At 44.1% G+C, this 21,775-nt stretch overlaps 1 protein-coding gene across 1 annotated transcript; it reads left to right on the forward strand.

Annotated features, from left to right (window-relative positions):
• The first annotated feature begins 14,927 nt into the window (after positions 1–14,927).
• slitrk4 (SLIT and NTRK-like family, member 4) lies at positions 14,928–21,093 on the forward strand. Its single transcript, XM_040174497.2, has 2 exons — positions 14,928–15,567; positions 16,356–21,093. The coding sequence occupies exons 1-2, from the start codon at positions 15,517–15,519 to the stop codon at positions 18,981–18,983; spliced, it is 2,679 nt and encodes an 892-aa protein (XP_040030431.2). The 5' UTR covers positions 14,928–15,516; the 3' UTR covers positions 18,984–21,093.
• The last annotated feature ends 682 nt before the right edge of the window (positions 21,094–21,775 follow it).

Consider the following 21,775-nt stretch of genomic DNA (forward strand, 5'->3'; position numbering starts at 1 on the left):
CATTTGTAGGAGGAATTCTGTGGTATTTCTGCAAACTTCGAGCAAGTCTGTGTCTGCGTCTGACCCACCTCACACTCGGCTGTCACACTGTGGGGTATAGCCGGTTTTGTTTTGTGTTTCCCTGCCTTTCCTGTCCCTGGATTAACTTCACTTCCTGCCCCTGTGTGTTTTCTTTCCCTCCGTAATTGTCCGCCTTGTCCCTGATGTTTTTTCTCCTGTGTCCAATCACCTTCCCCTCGTCAGTGTGGTTAAATCATGTGTGTCCCTTTTAAATCCTTAATTTACAAACAATTTAATAAACTGATCGCATTCTGTGTAGCATTTAAAATTTGGTGCAGAATGACAGATCTAGTAATGTTACAAATGAACTGTCCACAGTCATCGTGGCGTATTCCATTGGTTTGTCGACCTCTGTTTTGAAGCCCAGAGTTTTGCCTTTGCCATCTTGAATTACTTTTGTTGCCACGATAGTTTGTTCCACTCCAAATGCTCCATAACTTGAAGCAAGCGATTCTCATGTGTACAGTGTTTACAGAGGTAATAAATCAAGTAAGAAGTATAGAGTCAATGTATTGTAGACTTCCAGAAATTTCCTGAAAAAAGCAAGTTTTAAGATACCAGGAGCCAAGCAACCCGTTCAAAATGTACATTGGCTCAGTTAATCAAGCAAAGATCAAAGAAATGCATGGTCACCTTGTATTGCCCTGCATTGGCAATCAGAGAAATAATCAGAAAATGATGGACACAAAATGTGACTGTGACGATCCACGTTGATCTGTTTTCTTTTCAGTGTTCTTAACCATCATGATGTCTGGAAAACGCTGATCAAAAGCAGAGCTCAAGCTCAACAAGTGGGCCATGGGAAGATTAGCTCTATCATCGAAAAATATAAAGTCAACTCTTGTTTGAAGCTACAGGCCATGTGGGGCTGCCAAAGCGTTCGATGTCCCTGTAATGACTATAACAGCCAAAAACAGTAAGGCTTGTAGGTTGGGTCATTTTAAACAGCCTAGACTTTAGCACGTAACTAAGTCCGCGGGGAAAAAAGAAGTCAAGGAAACTTCCCAGAGGAAAGGCTGGAATGAGTGAAAGAGGTACAAATACAATGCAGCATATGTTATGTATTCAAGGAGGATGGCTGGTGAGACTGTAGTAGCATGCTAACCCCAAATAAATGACTTCCTCTTATAGGCTCAAATTGTTGTATTCAGTGTGTAGCAGAAAATTAGTGTCACACATTAGAATGGACTTCCCCAAATCTATGCAATAAAAAAATGAAACTGGCCTTTCTTTTCTTCAGTGATTATCAAGCTTCACACAACTTGTCTAATTCTCCCACTATTTGCCATTCCACATCACCATGCTGTATCCTCAAAGTGAATGTTTCAACAGACCACTTGACTGCTGTTACTACAGTGAAATTGCACAATTCCATCCCAAGCACATTGACTAATGGCCTGTGAATTACTGCTGCTTCTTTCTCAGCAGAAACCCGCCCAAAAAAAACCTCTTCTCTCGTTTCAGTATTAGTCTCATTTTGGTCAAAGGTAATTCAACCTTTACTCGCAGATCATTGAACAACTTCTTTCTCGCTTGGGTAACATTTATTTTTGATGAGCTTGCACTTAAGGCCGGCGCATGCGTCTGCATCGTTGCGTCGATGCACTCGTTTCAATTCATGCTTCTAAAAAGTATTGCGTGTGTTGCAGAGCAATTCACCGCCAGAACAACAGGCGGAGTAACGTGTTTTTGTTGAAGACGACCTAGAGAGTCACGTCCATTTATTTATTTGTTTATTTATTTATCACAGACTTTATTGCCCCGTGCATCGCCAGTGTTGCATTTCATCGCGGACACATAGGATGTAGTTAGCGGACCAATCGCAGCCTGGTGCGCTGCGGGAGGCTTGTGTTGCTTGCGTTGCTTTCGACGCAAGCCTAGAAAAATGGCTCGACACATGCAAGGACGCAAGGAGGTGTGAAAAGCGACGCAAAGGACACGCAAGCCCCCCTTGCGTCTGCGTCGCTCTGAAAACGCAGAAGCATAAATCAGGCTTTAGTGCTGTGGTGCTCCTACTCGGCACACTTCTCAGAGGTAACCTGACAGTCCAAAACAATGTTGATTGGCAGATGTTTTGGATTGCTTTAACTGCATTCCTTTTGAATCTTAGCTCCTGGATGTCTTCCTCATCGCAAAAGTCTGTTTTTGGCAGTCAGTTATCGTGTATGTTAAAAATATGTCCCAAGTTATTTTTTGTTTGGTCTTTTTTAGGAAATTAGGAACAGTCACCAGACAAAATAGAAGGTGTTGACTGTGTGCGTGACTGACTATCTCAACAACCCCCCCAAGAATGTCACCATCTCCAAGACAATCAAACTCAATCTTTTTTTGATGGCAGGAATGTATCCCTTGTTACCGTACCACAACCAAGTAAGGTAATGGAAAATATCTCAGTCTTATTGAAGACATTTTTGGAGTGCGATATACAGCTGAAACAATATGTGCTTCGCCCCCTATGGGGGCATTCACGCACAATGCACCTGGGCCTAAATTCCTTGATTAATAAAATATGACTCATTTCTTTTTTTTTTAATGACAACTGTCACTGATTATTGGAAGAGGGTTAATGAACAATCCCTTTGTGATAAAAAAAAAAGTGCAACCCAAGTCAAGAACCCTTCCAACTTTAAATTCATAACGGCTGACATTTACACAGAATAATAATACAGAATATATCATTATCACAGTGTATTCGGGGGAAAGAAAATGATCTGTACATCTTTTCAACCTGGGCGACATGCCTTGCAGGATGTCACCAAAAAGACAACCCCGAAAACCCCCACCTCTGCTCTCCTCCCTCAAACTCCCTACCCTCTTACTTCTCTCTTCCTTAGCACACACATGTGTTATGTGTCCCCTAACCTGCTATGTTTCATTCTCTCACATGGATTTATGAATATTGCGCTGCTTAGCATATCAAAAGACACTGAAGAAGAGCGAGAGATAAAACATGTTGGAAGCGCATGGAGGAAGAAGAAGCAACAGAGCTTATCAACACAGAGTGTCTGAGTGACAGTGGCACAGATAAATTCATGGCGTGTTTATCTGTGACTCATCAGGGTCTTAAATGTCTGCCACACAGGGCTCCTTTTGCGCTTCTGAGGGTCTCTGCGTTTAGGACCCCCTGTCCTTTAGCTACAAATGTCACTCAAAGATGAATATACTAAACAGGAAGAGACAAAAAGAACAACTACGTAAAGATGCAAAGTGACATCAAAAAAATACAAAGAAAAGCGAACAGAACACGTGACCACTACAGAGAGACAAATTAACTACTAAAACAGCAAAAACCACTGCATAAAACACTGAAAGGACGAAAAGAGACAAAAAGACGCTAAACTACAAAAAAAGAGGCAAATTTACCAGTGATAAGGGAGTGTATAGTTCTTGTATGGAGCCACATGAGCAATAATTTCATCATTGCAACAACAACAAAAGGCAGATCTACAATTTAATTATTATAAAATCACCCATGTTTTTTCTGTTACATGCATTTCCATGTGGGTTGCAATCTTCACTAAAATGCCACAAAACTTAGACAAACAATAGTAGTCCCTTTTAAAGACGTAGCATTCATTTAAATAATCTGACATATTTCGCATTTGAAATGCAAGCCATTACCAAGGGGATATATTGATTTCACATGTTTATTAAAATGTGAAACAAGCAAATTTGATAAAATCACATGTGGTTTTGTGTACTTAAAGCTCACATTTTGATAATTTACATAGTTTTTGGTCCATTTCACATGTAATATAGACTATAGACTCAAAATGTTAACATATAAAAAAAGTCAGACATTTCATTGCAGGGATTGTAAAAGCTGACATGGTGTATGAAACTGCCTAACTATGCGTTTTAGCTTTTTGAACATCTTTGGAAGCATCCTGTGAATTATGGACAGTCATTTGTATGTGTCTGTATCTGCCCCTGCACCAACATGGAGTCTGGTGATGCATTTAATTAGAGAAGGTTGTTAATAAATTTCCTTTATCCTTCTCATAAAATGCATGATGTATCAGTTTTCCCAGTCAATAACAGGAAACTTGTTATATTCAATTCATATTACTTCTATTACTTCTGCAAATGATCGGGGCAGAAGAGTAGAGATATAAAATAATCCTGTTTACTTGTTATTTATGGATGCAACAAATTGGGGCACAAAATAGTTATGAAGCATCTAAAGTAGTTTTTTGTTATTATCTCCCTAGACAGGTTAAGTTAAGAAATGGGAGTGAGTATTGATCACAGTAAAGGGGATAATAGGATGGACACAAGCAGTATTTGTAAGCATCCAGAGCTCTATCCATTCGGTTGAATTACTCAATTTCTTTTCAATAAATTCTGAAGGACATTTGAGACATTTCTCCCATTAAACAGTTTGTTTTCCACTACACATTTCAGCAGCAGAGGAACCAGGAACTATCTGCAGTTGAAAAATATGCCTCGGGGAGAACAAGCAGATTTAGCAAAGAGGAAATGGTAGCCTTCTGGAGAGAAGTCTTCGAATGTCCGAAGATACACCAACCTGTCCTGATGGAGGCGGTGAAGCTACAATCCTCCTGAAAGAACTTCCCTCTTCAGTTCCCGGGCCAGACGGGATACTCAACCTGGACTTTTTGAGCGATCCACTCAACGTAGCGGCACTTATGAATGCTGTGCTCTATGTAGGCCGGCCTTTGAACAACTTGGAGAGCCGATTGGCGTCGATCCTGAAGACCAACGACCTAGCCAACCCAGGAGAATATCAGCCGATTGGGAGGTACAACGCCTCCCAATTCACCACTTGCAGAAGGCCTTTCGCAAGGTCGATGGGACAGCAGCTAACCCGGCAATCCTTCAGACTGTGATCCAGGAAGCCAAGCATTGAATTAAAAGCCTCTACATAGCGTTTATCAACCTACGCAAAGCCTTCGACAGCGTCTCTCACCAAACGTTCGTAAGGGTGGCCCTCGAGGCAGAAGTCCCTAACCACATCTGTGGATACCTCCAAGAGTACTATGCGAGTCACCAATCTCCTTGGGGCCCACCTAAAGATAGTCAATGGAGTCAGGTAGGGGGATCCACTATCCCCGCTGCTGTTCAACCTGATCATCAACAAGGCTCTGACTGAGGCTGCGGTGTTGGCTTCAAGATGTGTATGGGGTACCAGCTCCAGACCTTTGCAGATATGGTGCTATTTGCATCTAGCAAGCAGGGCCTTCAAACGGCTGTTACGTTCCCCAGTTTTCTGTGTTTGGTGGCTTTGTTTTGTGCCCTGACAGGTGATTGATTCCAGGAGCAGCAGTCCCCAGACTGGAGATCTGGCCCCACCCACTCGTCAGTGGCTGCACCTGGATTCCTTCCCTCGCAACACATAAAGTGGTGCCATTTTGTTATGAGGCTCTCGCTCGTTGGGTGCGGGTTGTAGAGCAGAGAGTGACTTGGAGTCTGTTAAATCTTGTTCTGTGTGCTTGTGAAAGCGCTCTTCTCATTTGTGTTTAATCCTGTTTTTTTTTGTCTTTTGTTCCCAGGAAAAAGGGGAAGCACCTTGGGAGTGCGTAGGCAAGCTGCCCATGGGTCTACACCACCCGTAGTCATCCTCCTGTCTAGAAACACTAGGCAAGACCTGGGCGGACCACCCCCTGTATTTGGTTAGTGAGCCTTGCTAGTGCTCAAGCTAGGTTAGGGGGGGGTGTTTCAGGTCAGATAGGCAAGAGGGACTATTTTGTTTTGGTTCATTGTTTGGTTCCGCCCAGCCCCTTTTCCCAAGCAACCCATATATATATATATATATATATATATATATTAATAAACATTCCTTTTTACGGGTTATATGTGTTCTGGTCGTCCGTGTACCTACACGCACCACACCTCTTTCCCCATTACCACATTGAGATAACGAGCGGCGGGTCGTTGCGTTCCCTCCTCCACGAGGCGTGCGTAACAAAGTGGGGGCTCGTCTGGGATCCAACTTGCTTGGTTCCCATCTGGCCCTGCTGCTCTGAGCTCTGTGGTTGGTGGTTAGGGTGTAGTAGTGGGGGTTGTGAATTGGATGACCTTTAGTTTTGTTGTGTGTTCGGTAAGTCGCAATAGTGTACATGATGGCTACTTCAGCCATCTCCAGTTTTGTTGATGCGCCCTCGGTTAGTCAGTTGGTAGGATTGCGTAAGGCAGACCTCTATGCCATAGCAAACCATTACAAGATTTCTGTTCCTACGCAGGCCCTTAAGGCTGAACTTTTGGTGTTGGTCCGGAAGGGGTTGATTGAACAGGGTTTCTGTTCCTTGAAGAAGGGGGAGAGTGAGGTTAGTGAGGGGGAGGAGACTGCAGAAGGACAGGTGATTGGTTTTTCTCCTACACGGTCGGAAGAGGGTGTTCAGGAGGGACCGTTCACCCTGCCCGAATTCAATCCGTCACCTTCTTCGGGCCATTCGGTTTCCTCCTCCGCAAAACTTAAACTAAGATTAGCTCGGCTAGAGATGGAGCAACGAGACAAGGAACAGGCAAGAAAGTTTGAATTAGAGGTTAAAAGACTGACCATAGAGGCTAACAAAGAGATACGCATACGACAACTGGAGCTAGAGGCTGGCTTCAGTGCATCCCCTCAGTCGCCGCAGCGTCAGTTTGAGGTAAGCAAGAACATTGCGTTGGTGCCACCATTTCGTGAATCCGAAGTAGATTCCTACTTTTCTGCATTTGAGCGGGTGGCGGCTGCGCTACATTGGCCACAGGATGTATGGTCAATCCTGTTGCAGTGCAAATTGTCTGGGAAAGCCCAAGAGGTTTTAGCTGCTCTGTCCCTAGAAGACAGTTTGCAGTACGACATAGTTAAGGCAACTGTGTTGCGTGCGTATGAGTTGGTGCCTGAAGCGTATAGGCAGCGTTTCAGGAACCACAAAAAGCCTCCTGACCGTACATTTGTTGAGTTTGCTAGAGATAAGGAGTCTCTGTTTGATCGTTGGTGTTCGGCTAGTAAAGCTAACACGTTTACAGAGGTTAAGGAACTAATGTTGTTGGAGGAGTTTAAAAATCACTTGCCAGACCGGGTTGTAGTTCATTTGAACGAACAGAAAGTGACAACGTTGGCCCAAGCGGCAGTGTTGGCCGATGAGTACGCCTTAACCCATAAAACAGTGTTTGGAGAGTTTCGATTTGAAGGCAGGTCGGTGACTTCATCGTTGCCTCGATCTGGTCGTGTTGCCTCCCACGACGACCCTAAGCCGATGGCTGAGGTCCGTGAGTGCTTTTATTGTCACAAGGTCGGTCACTTGATCGTGGACTGCCCAGTGTTGAAAAGTAAACCCAAACCGTCTGAGTCATTCCCTCCAAAGCCCAAAGGCATGGGTTTTGTTTGGCCGCAAGACTCAACTAGTGACTCGCTTGTGAGGTCAGATCCTCTTTATGCCCCGTTTTTGTCCACAGGTTGTGTCTCCTTGACCGGGGAACAAGCTGACCAAAAGCCCATACAGATACTACGAGACACCGGGGCAGCACAGTCGGTCATTCTCACCAAAGTGCTACCCTGGTCACCGGACTCGTACTGTGGTTCCCATGTAATACTCCAGGGTATAGAGATATCCACAGTATCTGTGCCGTTACATTGGGTTAATTTAAAGTCCGACCTGGTAGCCGGACGTTTTCGTGTTGGTGTAGTGTCTACGCTACCAGTTAAAGGAGTGACATTGCTGTTGGGGAATGATATTGCTGGTGGTGTTGTTACTCCCATGTTGGAAGTGGTAGGCAGCCCAGAGTCTACATCGACAGACAATGATTTAGTTGAAGCCTTTCCCCATGTTTTTCCTGCGTGCGTGTTAACAAGGGCACAGTCTCGCAGGATGGGAGACATGGTGGATTTAGCGGGTTCTGTTTTCGCCCGTAGTACAGCGGCGCAGATCGTCCCTACTGTAGCTACGACAACGCCAATGTTTTCTACCACCGGCAAGTCTACTGTCGGGGAAAACGTAAGTGCTCCCCAATTACATGATATTCTGGTGATGGTCACGCCTGCTAGGGTGATCGAGTATCAGAAGGAAGACCCCAGTCTGCGTAAGTGTTTTGCTTCTGTAGTTTCCCCGGAGGAAGCAAACACTAGGGAGACTGCCTACTTCATGGAGGCTGGTGTACTGATGCGCAAATGGAAAGCGCATAAAACTGATGGTGATTGGCCAGAAGTGTTGCAGGTAGTTGTTCCTTCACCGATACGGCAGCAGGTGCTGTCACTTGCTCATGATCCGGCGTGGTCTGGGTATTTAGGAATAACAAAAACGTACAACCGGGTCCTACGACATTTCTTTTGGCCAGGTTTGAAATCTGATGTAGTTAAGTTCTGCAGAACCTGCCATGCATGTCAGCTCACAGGTAAGGCAAATCAAACGGTTACTCTTGCGCCGCTCTGCCCTATTCCTGTGGTGGGAGAGCCGTTTGACAGGGTTATTGTCGATTGTGTGGGTCCTCTGCCGAAGACCCGGTCCGGTAATCAATTTCGCCTAACAATCATGTGTAGCGCTACTCGATACCCAGAGGCCATTCCCCTCCGTACTATAACCGCGAAGTCAGTGTTGAAAGCATTGGTTAAGTTTTTTTCTACGTTTGGCCTCCCAAAGGTTCTTCAAACTGATCAAGGAACTAACTTTACATCAAAACTGTTTGCGGAGGTATTAAAAACTTTGTCTATCTCCCACCAGGTCTCGAGTCCGTATCATCCGGAGAGTCAAGGGGCTCTTGAACGCTGGCATCAGACGCTTAAGGCAATGCTGCGTAAATATTGTCTGGATGCTAGTAATGATTGGGATGAAGGTGTGCCGTTTGTCCTGTTTGCTGTGAGGGAGACCGTACAAGAGTCTCTAGGATTCAGCCCTGCTGACTTCAATTCTTAGCAGCCAGAATGTATAAACCCCTGTAGCCAATTGGATCGCTTAGAGATCAGAGCTTGAAAACTACCAAAGAGGTTCAGATTTTTTTCTTCGGAGCCCAATACTGAAGCCAAAGTTTCAGAAATTATGTTTCTGCAATCGCCAAAAAAAATGGTAGCAACACATCTACTGCCCCTCCCCCTCTCTATCCCCGTGTCTATGTGTTGGTGTATTTCCACTGTCTCTGTATATACAGATGGCTACTGGGTCTGAGAAGGCGGATGGTGCTGGGGAGGCGCAGGGTCGCATGAGATGGCAGCAGGACGCTGGAGGCAGGAATGCAGCACATTTAAAGGATACGGCAGCAGCTGATGGGCTAGCAAAGAGGGTTCGACCCAGTATTGGATGTTGACTTAGCCCAAGGGAATTACCCACAAGTCATTACAACGTGACGTCAAAAACGGAATAACAAAGAAGACGGCACACATGTGTTCATACTGTCATAATACAATTTATTCATTTAAAATATCAAGGATTAAAAGATGTAGAAAAAACCCATGAAATGAGACAATATTTCGTTTCGTTCTATTCATGAAATATATAAAATGTTGTCTTTTTGACAAAAAAAACATAAAACAAAAATGACCTTATTTCATAAGGAAGTAGCCTGAAAGACGTTACAATCAAAGAATAAAACCCCTCAATTGTAAATTGTAATTTTTTACGTTGTCTGTGTGTGACGTGACATGTAGCAATAAAGTGCTCTCCAAATCACATTTACACAATTTAAAGCCCTCACAGACTGCACTCAACCACTCACGAGGTGACCTCAGTTAAGTCCCTCAGGGTTCAGGGTTTAGGCTTTAGGGAGGAGATTGGGATTGGGCCAGTGTCTGCTCTGACAGTGACAGCCGGTATAGAATATGCGCTGCTGGAGCAGTATGAGTGAGAGGCCTACGAGCCAAGCGTGAGGGGAGGGTCCTCCTGTCTGAACTTACGCTAGAGTTGCATAACGATATTGTGTTGATGGTGAACACTGCACAGTCAACACAACGCAATCACACACATGACAGGTTTCATAGTCCTGAGCTGCTGGGTAATTTAAAGATAAATGTGTCTAACTAACTAAAAAAAAAAAAAGTGATAAGAAATTAAAGAAATGCTAGTCTGAAAACAAACTACTTTGACTCTTTTGATATATTGCAGAAATAAAAATATTTTTTCTTTGTGTTATCTATCCTGTTAATCACCATGTCAATCTTTCTGCTAAAAAAATATTGTTTACCAAGGTGTATAGCAAATAAAATTACTTTCAGACCAAAGTTTAAAAAAAACAAATTACTAGACCATGAATCTAATCCTCCTCAGGAGACACGGTCTAGGTTCAAAATTAAGCAATTTAATTTGTCACTTGTGTACAAGTTATATGTTTATCATTTTATCATGTGACCTCCTCAGAGTTGGAAAATACTTCTCTGACAGCGCTGAAGGTGAACTTGTACCGTCTTCCTGTGAAATATACTCACGGCTAATTTAACAATATGATTGATTAGTATAAGGTTTATTAATGCTGTTTTATCGGAACAAACAATGGACCTAATGAAACATACAAATACTGCAAAAAAAAAGTTAATGGTTGTCCCTCCATATTTCTTTCTTACACAATTTATAATGTCATACGTCTTAGCATAGTTTCAATACGCGTGGTCTGGACCATCGGAAAGTAAGAAAAAAAACTGCCGCCCTGGCATCACGTCTGAAGCTTAGTACAGTGACCAGGGTGTTTATTTTAAGCCAAACCGTGATGTGATTTCTAATCCTAACTAAATGCTATTTTTAACCGCCACTATTTTCCAATATAAACCATGTGCATACCTTAAAGCACAACATACTAATAATTCATGCAAATATGCAGCCGAAAAAAGTGACAAAAGTAACATGAGACAAACAAACAAACATTTTTGATCACAAATCAAAATGACATAAACAAACTATCACTAAATTAAAAAAAAAAGAAAAAGGTATTTCATTTTAGTTATTGGATCCAAATGGAGGCAGTTGCAGTTTGGTGCCATAAAACAGAGTTCTTGTTGGGGACATTTTTAGAAGTTTTGAAACAGACAGGATTATGTAAGGCTTTATACAGGATACATTAAGTGCATTGATGCGAGGAGATGGCTTGTGTGTTCTCGTTTTTTGTATTGGTAAAAACAAAAACTGGCAGCAGTATTCTGATAAGAGGGTTTTTTGAGGAGTAATGTAAAACAAGTTTTCATAATCAAAAAGGCTTGTAATAAAACCCTTCATCATCAAAGTTCTCTTAAAAGTTCAATGCTGTGTGCGGACCACTGAAAGTGACTCAGATGGCATTAAAAGCATTTGGACATGATGAGTTTATTTTGTAGCGTCATATTAAAAACAACAAATGTCGACCAAAGCCCTTACAGAGAGATGAAATAAAAATCACTGAAATGATCAAAACAGAAACACAAGCATAAACTGCACTCAGTAGAGCGCAGACAACCGCCAGATGTGTCTTCAACTACCAATTAAATTTGTGATTGCATTTTAACTATTTCATTTAAACACAAAATCAAGCAGCCATATACGCAGGTCATAAGCAGGTGTATAAGACAAACATAATCAAGGATGAACTCCGTCTCTCTCACAAAGCTCTTGTGGCGATGTACTTTGTAGTAATTGTTGGGAGTAGTAATGAACAATAAAAGGTAGACGAGGCTGCGATGTATGACATCAGTGGGCCGTAAAGGCATCATGAGTCATAAACTAGCGGCGATGGATGCAAGCCATCGGTTCCAAGTTGTCCGTGAAAATATAATAAAAAATAAATTAATAAAAGCATAGAATACCTTGATGAAATTGAAACACTAAGCATTGTAAACACAAATAAATAAAAGCTCTCAATAGCATGTCTTCATGAAGATCATTCAGAGGAGAGAAAAGAGATGGTTATTTAGGTTAGTATTTCAACCTGAGCGAATAAGAGAGTAAAATATATTAGCTTTCATTTTATTTACATTTGTTCTGTAAATAGAGAAATAAACTATCTATCATGCTAATCCAAGATGGACATCCACATTTGTTCTTCATCCATACTGCTGCTGCAGCAAGACAACAGGTGCCTGTGATCCTAAAACCTGCCGGCGCCATTGATCAGCCAGCATGAAAAAAAACCCCATCCATGATGAGGCAAAGCGATCAGGCCTCACCCGAGCAGCACCACCTGCACGTCCCATGGAGGTGCTGCACTCCTCTTTGTGACCAGATGGGGGCAACACATGAAACCCTTGAGGCCTTGCCAGCACTCGGAGCGGCTGCAAACGAGGGGCCGAAACAAAGAACAAATGAGGGGGTGCGACGTACAAATCCCTTTTTAAAAACACATAATAAGGTGCTTTATTTTTAATCCCACAAATAGGATTAGAGCACATGAGATTCAAGGGGGTTTTCTTTCTTTTTTTTCCCTTCCAGTGTTTGGACACAGGAAGCAGTGAATCGGCCACATGGCCGGACTACCAACGACAGCTGAGACGGAAGTAGAGGCTTTGCCAACTGTCTGGCTCATTCTTCTAGTAGGCCTGCTTCCCTCAGGCCACTCACAACCAGCGCAGGAACACTGTCAATTATCAGCGCACACTCGCAGCCCCCACGTGTTACCTGGGGAGGAGGCGGTGCGGGACGGGGGGGGGTTGAGGAAATGGGCTTGCGCTGCTTCCCTTCAGGGGTAACTTCAATCAAAAGTATTTGTGCAGAAACACCGAGACAAACTGGGGTGGGTCTGAGTTCCTTTAAAAAGGAGAACTGTATTAGAACGCTGCTCGATAGATGTCCCATCACAAGACGATAACTCGCAGTTTGAAGGCTTCTTAATTACCAGCTGGCTTACGTCAAGGCGAGGCACCAAAGGAAGACTAAAACCTCATGAATATATATTCACAATTTTTCCTTAACATGTATTCTTCTTTTGTGCAGTGGCACAATGTGTCAAACGGGAAATACAGTCCAATGGACTGGTTGAATAAGTCGTATCAATTCAGTTTCACATGATGATGATGGATTACACTAAATGATGAGCTTCACCAAACAAAAATGAATCCATAAAATCCTGAGCAATACGTCATCATAAACAAACGTCATACTGTGCTTATAGCAATGTATTATAGTTATGAACAGCCATGAATATGAATAGTGCTGTCAAAGCATTGTGTCATAATACTTCACGAGAGCAAGGAGAACGCAAAATGTTGCCCTTTTTTTCTCACTCACTGATGACTTTGAGTAACTAAAAGTCACAATATATGATGCATCACACAAAAGTATGCAATGGGATGGAACCGAGCGTAACGCTATGAAAATATGTCACATTAACTTAATACTGAGGCTTGAGTGTCCAACAAACACACCCTCGGCTCACATCCGACCCTCCCCAAAGTCCCTTCGCACAGCTCGGCTTTTACTTCACACCAGAGGTGCAGGCTTCCGGTGAGACCCGAGGAACAATGTCGGGTACCGAAGTGTGACTGCTTACACCCCCCCCCCCCCTGCATCCTCCCCTCCCGCCTCCCCTACCGCACTCCAGAGGCATTATTGGGCCAGAGCGCGCGTGCGCCGCTATATGCACTGAGGCGGGAGACCCATCCAGCATGAATAAATACAGCAGGGAAGTGGTCCCGGAGGTGGCTCGTGTCCGTCATTTAAAGCAGCAGAGGTGTAGCTACATGTGACGGGCGCTCGCGCCCATCTCCTCTCCATCCAACTCTACTTGTCCCCCCCCCACCCTCTTCCCTCCTTTTCTCTGCCTCCCTCCTCTTTCCTTTCTCTCTTCTCCTCTCCCGCAACGAACACCGGAAGAGAGGCGAAACAAATGTGAGCCGCGTGAGCCCTCAGACTGATTTCCCTACTACCCCCCCCCCCCCGCCCCCCCCCCACCCCGTCTGACTGCAGCAACCCCCCTCTGTTTAAGATGCCGCTCACAAGGTGCGCTGCCTGCGTGCGTGATTGCGCAAACTCTCTCACTCCCTCTGCGATCGGATCTCGGGGTCGCGCTCAAGCCGTGTCGCGCAAGTCAAGTCCAATGCGACGATTTGGCAGGGTCTTTTTAAGGGGAGGTGGGGCGGCGGCGGGGTCTTTGATCCCGTTGGGGGGGGACGTCGACGATAAAAAAAAGATTAAAAACAAAGAGTTCGAGCCTCTTTAAAATAAAATGGATTGACGACAATAAAGTGTCAGAATAACAGACCTGTTTCAAGGTCTGAAGTTCTTTTTTTCGTGTTCATCGGGCTATGTGAGCCTCCCTCTCTCTCGCTCCGCCCCCCCCTCCTCCTCTCCACATCGCCTCCTTCAGTCGTGTGGGAAGCTCGGTGGCTGCGGCTGCAGAAGGAGCCGGTACGCGTATGCGCCTGATACGGACACTGTTCTGTATCGCAGAAGGAGTGGGGGAAGACCACAAGCTCGCGTTCCTTCTCTTTTTGCCTCTCTCCACTTTTCTCCAACTGGATGTTGTTTTTTTAAGAAGGAACTTTAAAATCTCCTAAATACATTTGCACTCCCAAGTTAGTATTAATTGTATTCCCGTGGAGCGATGGATGCACAGAGTATCCAGCTCCGCTCGCACCGCAGCGGACCAAAAGGCTGAACAACTGCATTGTTTTTCCCCCATTGACTTGTCTTTCTTTTATTTCTCTCCGTGCTTGACTTTTGACTTCGGTCTTTTCCTAATTTTGGAGAGAAAAAGCGATCCCTCTCATGGTGAGTGATATTGGTATGTTTTCTCCCACCGCCTGCAAATGAACTGCCCAGGAGAAAATATTTTTTCATTTTTTGCAACATTGGTCCGAGCAAAGATCTGGATTTGAATGCTGCCCTTGATGGAAAATATGACACCGAGACAACGAACCTGATGGGAGCGTTTCGGCCGCTTTCGCCCTCTGAAGCTGTGCCACCGTGCGCAACTTCGCTCGAAACAAACCAGTATTTATCCATTGGATCGTTGGGGGGCTGCTGAGCCGAGCTGAAGCTTGTGTTGGCCTGTCCTATTTCTCTCTCTCTCTCTTTCCTATTTACTCCTATCTGCTCATCCTTCTACTTTTCTTTTAATAAAAGCTCAAAGAATGAAAGACTTTCACCGCATCACCGACCGCCTTGCGCATTTTTTTACGCCTTGGAGTCGCTGGATGCGCTGTCAAGATCTATAAAAGCTCTCTCTCTCTCTCTCTCGCTCTCTCTTTCTCTCTGTTTCTTTCTTTCTCCCTCGCTGGCTCTCTCTAAATCTCTCTTTCTTGGAACCAAATTAATGTTCTCCCATGGAGGTTGGACAGCCACCTTGGGGACCGAACGACCAAAGGGGTGATTTTTCCAAGCAAGAGGAGCCCGTCAGCAAGAGACGCATCGGGTGAAATCGGAGTCCCCCCCGCCCCCCCAACCCCCTCCTCTTTCCCCCCACCTCACCTCACCTCTTCCTCTACAACCATCTCCACTGCATCCCTGTCAGTAGCTTTCATGGGGATATAGAGGTCTGGAGAAACCTTGTTGCGCCCCTGTGACTGTACGTGTTCTACTCCAGCTGCTGGGAGGACTGTTTGTCTACATCCATGTCTCACCAATGCTGCCTCGTCTCCAGAGGGAGCCGCATTCTTTACCGACTCAGCTTTGGGTAAGCCCATTTTTTTATTTTTTAGATCTTACCTTTTACATTTTTTCATTGAGGTGTATTTTATTCCTTGGTGGGGGTAATGAATGACTGCAGGTTTTAACCCTCTCAATATGTCAGCAACGGGCACAGTCCCGATTCCTCATATTCCCCTTTGCTCTCACAGCTGCTTTCCTAAATGATCTGAAGGTGCTACTCGGTGGTGGTGCAGCCGCTGATTGCTCCAAATGAGATTCCTTGATGAAAAAAAATATGAGAAAGGGAGAAAACTGCAGCAGTTTGACTGACTATGTGTAATATGCTGAGAGGTGAATAATAGTCGTGCTGCTGTCTTAGACTGTTTCCAAGACGATGCTGACTAGCAGAAATAAGACGGATAGATGTGCAGTAGTTCACAGGTTTGAGTAATTTTCAGAATATGTGTTAATTTTCTGCAGTATACGAATAGTCTGCATCAAACATGTGTGCTGTCCAAATCATCAGGGCAATGAGGGCATCCCTGCTTCAAAGCCAAAGATACTCACTGCCAATAAACTCACTGCCTCACGATTCCAATAAAAAAGTGGTTATTTGCTTAGTTATTTTTCCATGTATAGATCATAATACAATCCCTGAGAGAAATGTTCCAAGGAACGATGTATTAAATATTTCCGTTTAATCAATATCAAATATGCATTTTGATGGTTTTCTTTGTGTGTGTGTGTGTGTGTGCTTCTTTGCACATACGCAAAGCTGTGTGTGTGAGCGTTTGCACATGCAACTATCCTTTTCTTTTTTTCTTCTCTCTAAAGGTTACTAAATGGTTTTCTTGGGGAGGATTTCTAACCGGCGAGATGCTGCTCGTACTCGTGCTGGCAGCCTTTTCTTCGTCCATCTCCGGCTCCCTCGCCTCCTCCCTCTCCTCCCCCTACGCGTCGGACGGACCCCAGATGGCGGACCCGTCCGCCTCGGACTTGATGGCCGAGACCTGCAGCGCCTGCTCTTGCATGTCTGTGGAGAACGTGCTGTACGTCAACTGCGAGAAGGTCACCGTCTACCGGCCCACGCAACTCTTCCCGCCACCCTCCTCCCTATACCACCTGAACTTCCAGAACAACTTCTTGATTATACTCTACCCAAACTCGTTCCTTAACTTCACCCACGCTGTGTCACTGCAGCTAGGGAACAATAAACTGCAGAACATTGAGGGCGGAGCGTTCATGGGGATGAGTGCATTGAAACAGCTGCACCTGAACAACAACGAGTTAAAGGTGCTGCGAGCAGACACTTTCCAAGGTATAGAAAACTTGGAATACCTTCAGGCTGACTACAACTTAATCAAATACATTGAAAAGGGAGCGTTCAACAAACTGCACAGGCTTAAAGTGCTCATTCTGAACGATAATCTCATACAGGCACTTCCCGACAACATATTTCGCTTTGCGTCACTCACACACCTGGATATAAGAGGGAACAGGATCCAGAAGCTTCCGTATTTGGGGGTTCTGGAGCATATTGGGCGTATTGTAGAGCTGCAGCTGGATGACAATCCTTGGAACTGCACCTGTGATTTAGCACCTCTCAAGGCATGGCTTGAAAACATGCCCTATAACATTTTTATCGGCGAGGCCATATGTGAAACACCAAGTGACTTGTATGGGCGGCTTCTGAAAGAAACCAACAAACAGGAGCTTTGTCCAATGGGCACTGGAAGTGACTTTGATGTCAGGATGCCTCCACCCGATAATGGGCAGTCGCCCTCCAAAACTTCCCCAACCACTGTGGCTCCCCTGGCCACTAAAGCTCCAAAAAGCACTGATTCATCCAAGATTTACGGTAATGGTATTGTGGCCGGTTTACCCCCTTTTGGAAGAAATAGCCAGATTGTATCCTTTCAGACACGGACCCCTCCATTGTTGTGTCCACAGCCCTGCAGCTGTAAAGCCCACCCATCTGACTTTGGAATCAGCGTCAGCTGTCAGGAGAGGAATGTTAAAAGTTTAGGTGATCTCCTTCCCAAACCGCCAAATGCCAAGAAACTTCACCTGAGTGGAAATTACATCCGTGACATAAACCCGTCTGATTTCCAAGGGTTTGAGGGCTTAGATTTGTTACATCTGGGCAGTAATCAAATTGTCACAGTACAGAAAAGTGTGTTTTCGAACCTCACTAATCTGAGGAGACTGTATTTGAACGGAAACCAGCTTGAGCAGTTACACCCAGAGATGTTTTTGGGCCTCACAAACTTACAGTACCTATATCTGGAATACAATGCCATAAAAGAAATCTTAGCGGGTACATTTGACTCCATGCCGAACCTCCAACTCCTGTATCTCAATAACAACGTCCTGCGAAGTCTCCCTGCCTACGTGTTTGCAGGTGTCTCCTTAGCCAGACTGAATCTGAAAAACAACCACTTCATGACCCTACCAGTGAGCGGTGTCTTGGACCAGCTGCGATCGCTGACCCAGATAGACCTCGAAGGTAACCCATGGGAGTGTACCTGCGATCTTGTCGCTCTCAAACTCTGGCTGGAGAAGCTAAGCGATGGAGTGGCTGCCAAAGAGGTAAAATGTGCCTCACCCGTGCAGTTCTCAAACATTGAGCTGCGCATCTTGAAAAATGAAATCCTGTGTCCCAAACTTGTGGCGAGACAACCCTTTATTCTCACCGCCGCCACCCCGGTTTTGACTTCCATGTCGCCCGGCGGAGTTGGCAAAGCACCACCAGGGGGGCCTGTCCCTCTGTCCATCATGATCCTCAGCATCCTCGTGGTGCTTATCCTCACTGTGTTCGTGGCCTTCTGCCTTCTCATCTTTGTCCTGAGGCGGAATAAAAAACCTGTGGGCAGGCAGGAGGGGCTCGGGAATCAGGAGTGCGCCTCAATGTCGCTGCAGCTCCGCAGACACAATCACAAATCTGGTAAAAAGGGCTCCATCCCGGGAGACAACCTGGGAGGCGAAACGTTCATCCCGCAGACCATCGAGCACATTGGCAAGAGCCACACTTGTGGAATGGGACGCTCCTCGGATATGGACGCCGGGTTCAAGTTTGCGGACTCGCAGAGGCAGAAGATCATCCTACGGAACAGTGCAGACAAGGACATGGATTCGCTCTCCACCCTGGAGCGCAACAAACGCCTCAGCACCATTGATGAGCTGGAGGAGTTCCTTCCCCACCGGGAGCCCAGCATGTTTATCCAGAACTTCCTGGACAGCAAGAGAGACTTCAACAGTATAGGAATGGGCGGTTACGAGATCCGCTACCCCGAAAAAACGCTGGATAAAAAGATGAAGAAGTCGTCGCTGATAGGCGGTAACCACAGTAAGATCGTGGTGGAGCAGAGGAAAAGTGAGTATTATGAGCTCAGGGCCAAGCTCCAAGGAACGCCTGATTACCTGCAGGTGCTCGAGGAGCAGACTGCGCTGAGTAAAATGTAGGGATTGTTGTCCTGAATTTAGTGCATTGATTACACACACACACACAGAAAGAAGTTAGACAGGCGTCCAAGGCAGACAGACAGCCAAACACATCTGCCTTTCTCTAGTTCGTTCTCCCCCTCTGCCCACACACACGCCTTTCAACTACCCAGATCGCTCGCTTTTGTCTTTATCTCCCTCTCTGCAGCAACACATCCGTGCGCACACACACACACACAGAGAAAAAGTGCCTTCTGGAAATCCTTAATGACCAATGCAGAGATGGACAAAATGGCTTCACACTGCAAAAGCTATTACTAGAATCAGGGTGGATCTATTTCACGGGAAAAGACCTTTTGGATTATCCATGCCACCACATGTATGACTCCCACATACATATACCACAGGACACCCTAAAAAGCGGACAGACAGTCATAATATATATTATATATATATATATATATATATATATATATATATATATATATTATATATATATATATATATATTTTTGTTGCTGCTATTGAAATGGGTACTTATTTTACTGATTTTGTTCTTCTTGTTTATTTTTTATCTTCCTTTTGTTTTTTCCAACCAAATCAAAAGGGTCTTGAAAACAGTGCTTGAGATTATACCAATGCCGTCTTTAACGCCTTCGTTAAAAGAAAAAGAGAGAAAAAACAGCGAGCGCGTCGGTTGTTCTCACATAACCTCCCCTGGGATGAGGTTAACAGAATTGGTGACTCAATGGATGCTAGTTTTTTATTTGTGAGGCCATCGGTTTGTTCTTGGGGATGCCCTTTGGAGTCGACGGCAGACTCTGCCACCTTGTCTGGATTAAACACTAGTAGCTGTACACCTGCTCTTTGCCCGGAGGCTCAAACGGCTCGCTTTTAGGCGTTACTAAACTCTTTTTTTTGTTGGAGGAATGATTTCATGACTTGTTCTCTTTGTGTAAGCAGCCATGTTTAATATTGTGTCTTCTGAATGGAGTTGTGTTTCTCTTCAAAGTTGCTAGTTACAGTTCTTGTATGTTTTGGCACACACACTGTCAGAGGACGTTGTTTCCGAAAAATGATTAAAAAAAACAAGATGAAAAAAGAAAAATGATGATTACAAAGCTGCTTGCCATGTAAGCGTAACCTGGAATTTATTTTGTAAGTCTTACATTATTTGTATCTGTGGGACTGGTTTGTAAATTACAAGGAAGGACAAACATCTACACACATACACGCACACACAGTGTACAACAGCGCATCATCATCAAGAGACTACGAGTCAGAATTGTCTAAACTATAAATTAACCGGTGATCCACCTTCCCCTGTCAGCTCCCAGTTCGTAGTGAAAGAAAATTTAACAACATAGTTCATTTATTTTTCTATGCGGGAATTATTTAAAGAGTTATCGGTATTGAGAGTGGAAAGGACTTGACAGAGGGATGCAGCAGAGATAATTCAGGCCCGCAGAAGTGACTGTCGAGTCGATTCAAGGGTTCTTGTTTCTCCCAGTTCGCTGGAGAACTCGACCCCACCAAGACGAGGGTTGTGAAATGTGATATGTGATGTTTCCTTTTCATTGTGTCGCACGACAAGCCGAGGCCTGATAGAAGTCTGTGAAGTCTCAAGCCGTTTCCTTATTCTTATATCTCCCACTTGTAAAAGGTTTCTTATTAACATTATGCAACCAAAATAAATGTGCATTAAACTTGATTATGGTTTTAAAATTGTGAATGGGGACAAGGAACGAAACGAATTTCTAAATTGTTTTGATCCGGGCAGAATCATATCATGAAACAATATGTGCAATATTAGTAAGAAAAAAAGAAAAGGAAAAAAAAATGCTCGGTCATCATGGCTTCAAACTTTTTCTTTAATTTATTTAGTTTTGAGGATATATTGTCAAGACAGGTTCTATTTGGAAATTCTTATCGACTTAACTCTATCCGGTCCTTATTTAAAAAGTATTGTTACGTTGAAATTCTGTGTTTATTGACATTACAATTGAATAGAATGTATCTTGGAAAGTATAATAAATACAATTTTCTATTGATCATAAATCTCCTGTATATTGGTTAATTTTCTCTTGTATAATCATGTTGAATTAAGGTATTAAAATCAGCACCTATTTGCACTGTGTCCCACTATTTATTTTAGTGCACAACCTATTGCCTTTTCAAGGCTCTTTTGCTCTTAGGGAGAAAACGAGAACGCTTCTGCAACGGAATCGTCCACCTCCTTATTAGTCCTGCTTTGACTTTTCCCCCCAACAAGTTAGAATGTGTGACAGCTCGGTGTTGGACAGAGTTCAGCTCAAGGGACAGAATGTTGGCCTTGTTCATATGCAAACCCTGCCTGTCCCTCAGACAAAATATACGTTCGCTTAGTGTGATTGGTTAAGGGAAAAAATATGAGCTGAACCAACATTTGAGAGCTTGAAACTGTTTACAAAATGTGTTTTTATCAGTCAGAAAGTCTGGTTTCAAAGACGTTACAAATGTTACTGTTTTTTGTTTCTGTAGTCTATGCATATCCTTTTTTCGGCTCTCTGTTGTTTTCACATCTGAACCTCCACAATTTGGCATTACCTTTTGAGGGTCTTATTGTCTAGAAGTTACATTCGCTCCATCTGTTTTTAGGCACATATCAAACATTCATGCCTGTCCCACTTTAGGGTTAAAAATTCAGATTTTCCTGTTTCTGTGTTAATCCAACCTATGGGGCTTTTGGGAAACCAAGTAGCAAAAAGTATGATTCATCCGGATGCCAGAGAATAGTCTTCATAAATTATTAATACCCTTGGCAGTTAAGAACAA

Source organism: Gasterosteus aculeatus, chromosome 4 (assembly GCF_964276395.1).
Source record: "Gasterosteus aculeatus chromosome 4, fGasAcu3.hap1.1, whole genome shotgun sequence".
In the NCBI taxonomy this organism is placed as follows: Eukaryota; Metazoa; Chordata; class Actinopteri; order Perciformes; family Gasterosteidae; genus Gasterosteus; species Gasterosteus aculeatus.

Coding starts and splice junctions, on each gene's coding strand:
- slitrk4 (XM_040174497.2), top strand. CDS start 15,517: ATGCTGCCTCGTCTCCAGAGGGAGCCGCATTCTTTACCGACTCAGCTT. Junction 15,568..16,355: donor CTTTACCGACTCAGCTTTGG/GTAAGCCCATTT, acceptor TTCTCTCTAAAG/GTTACTAAATGGTTTTCTTG.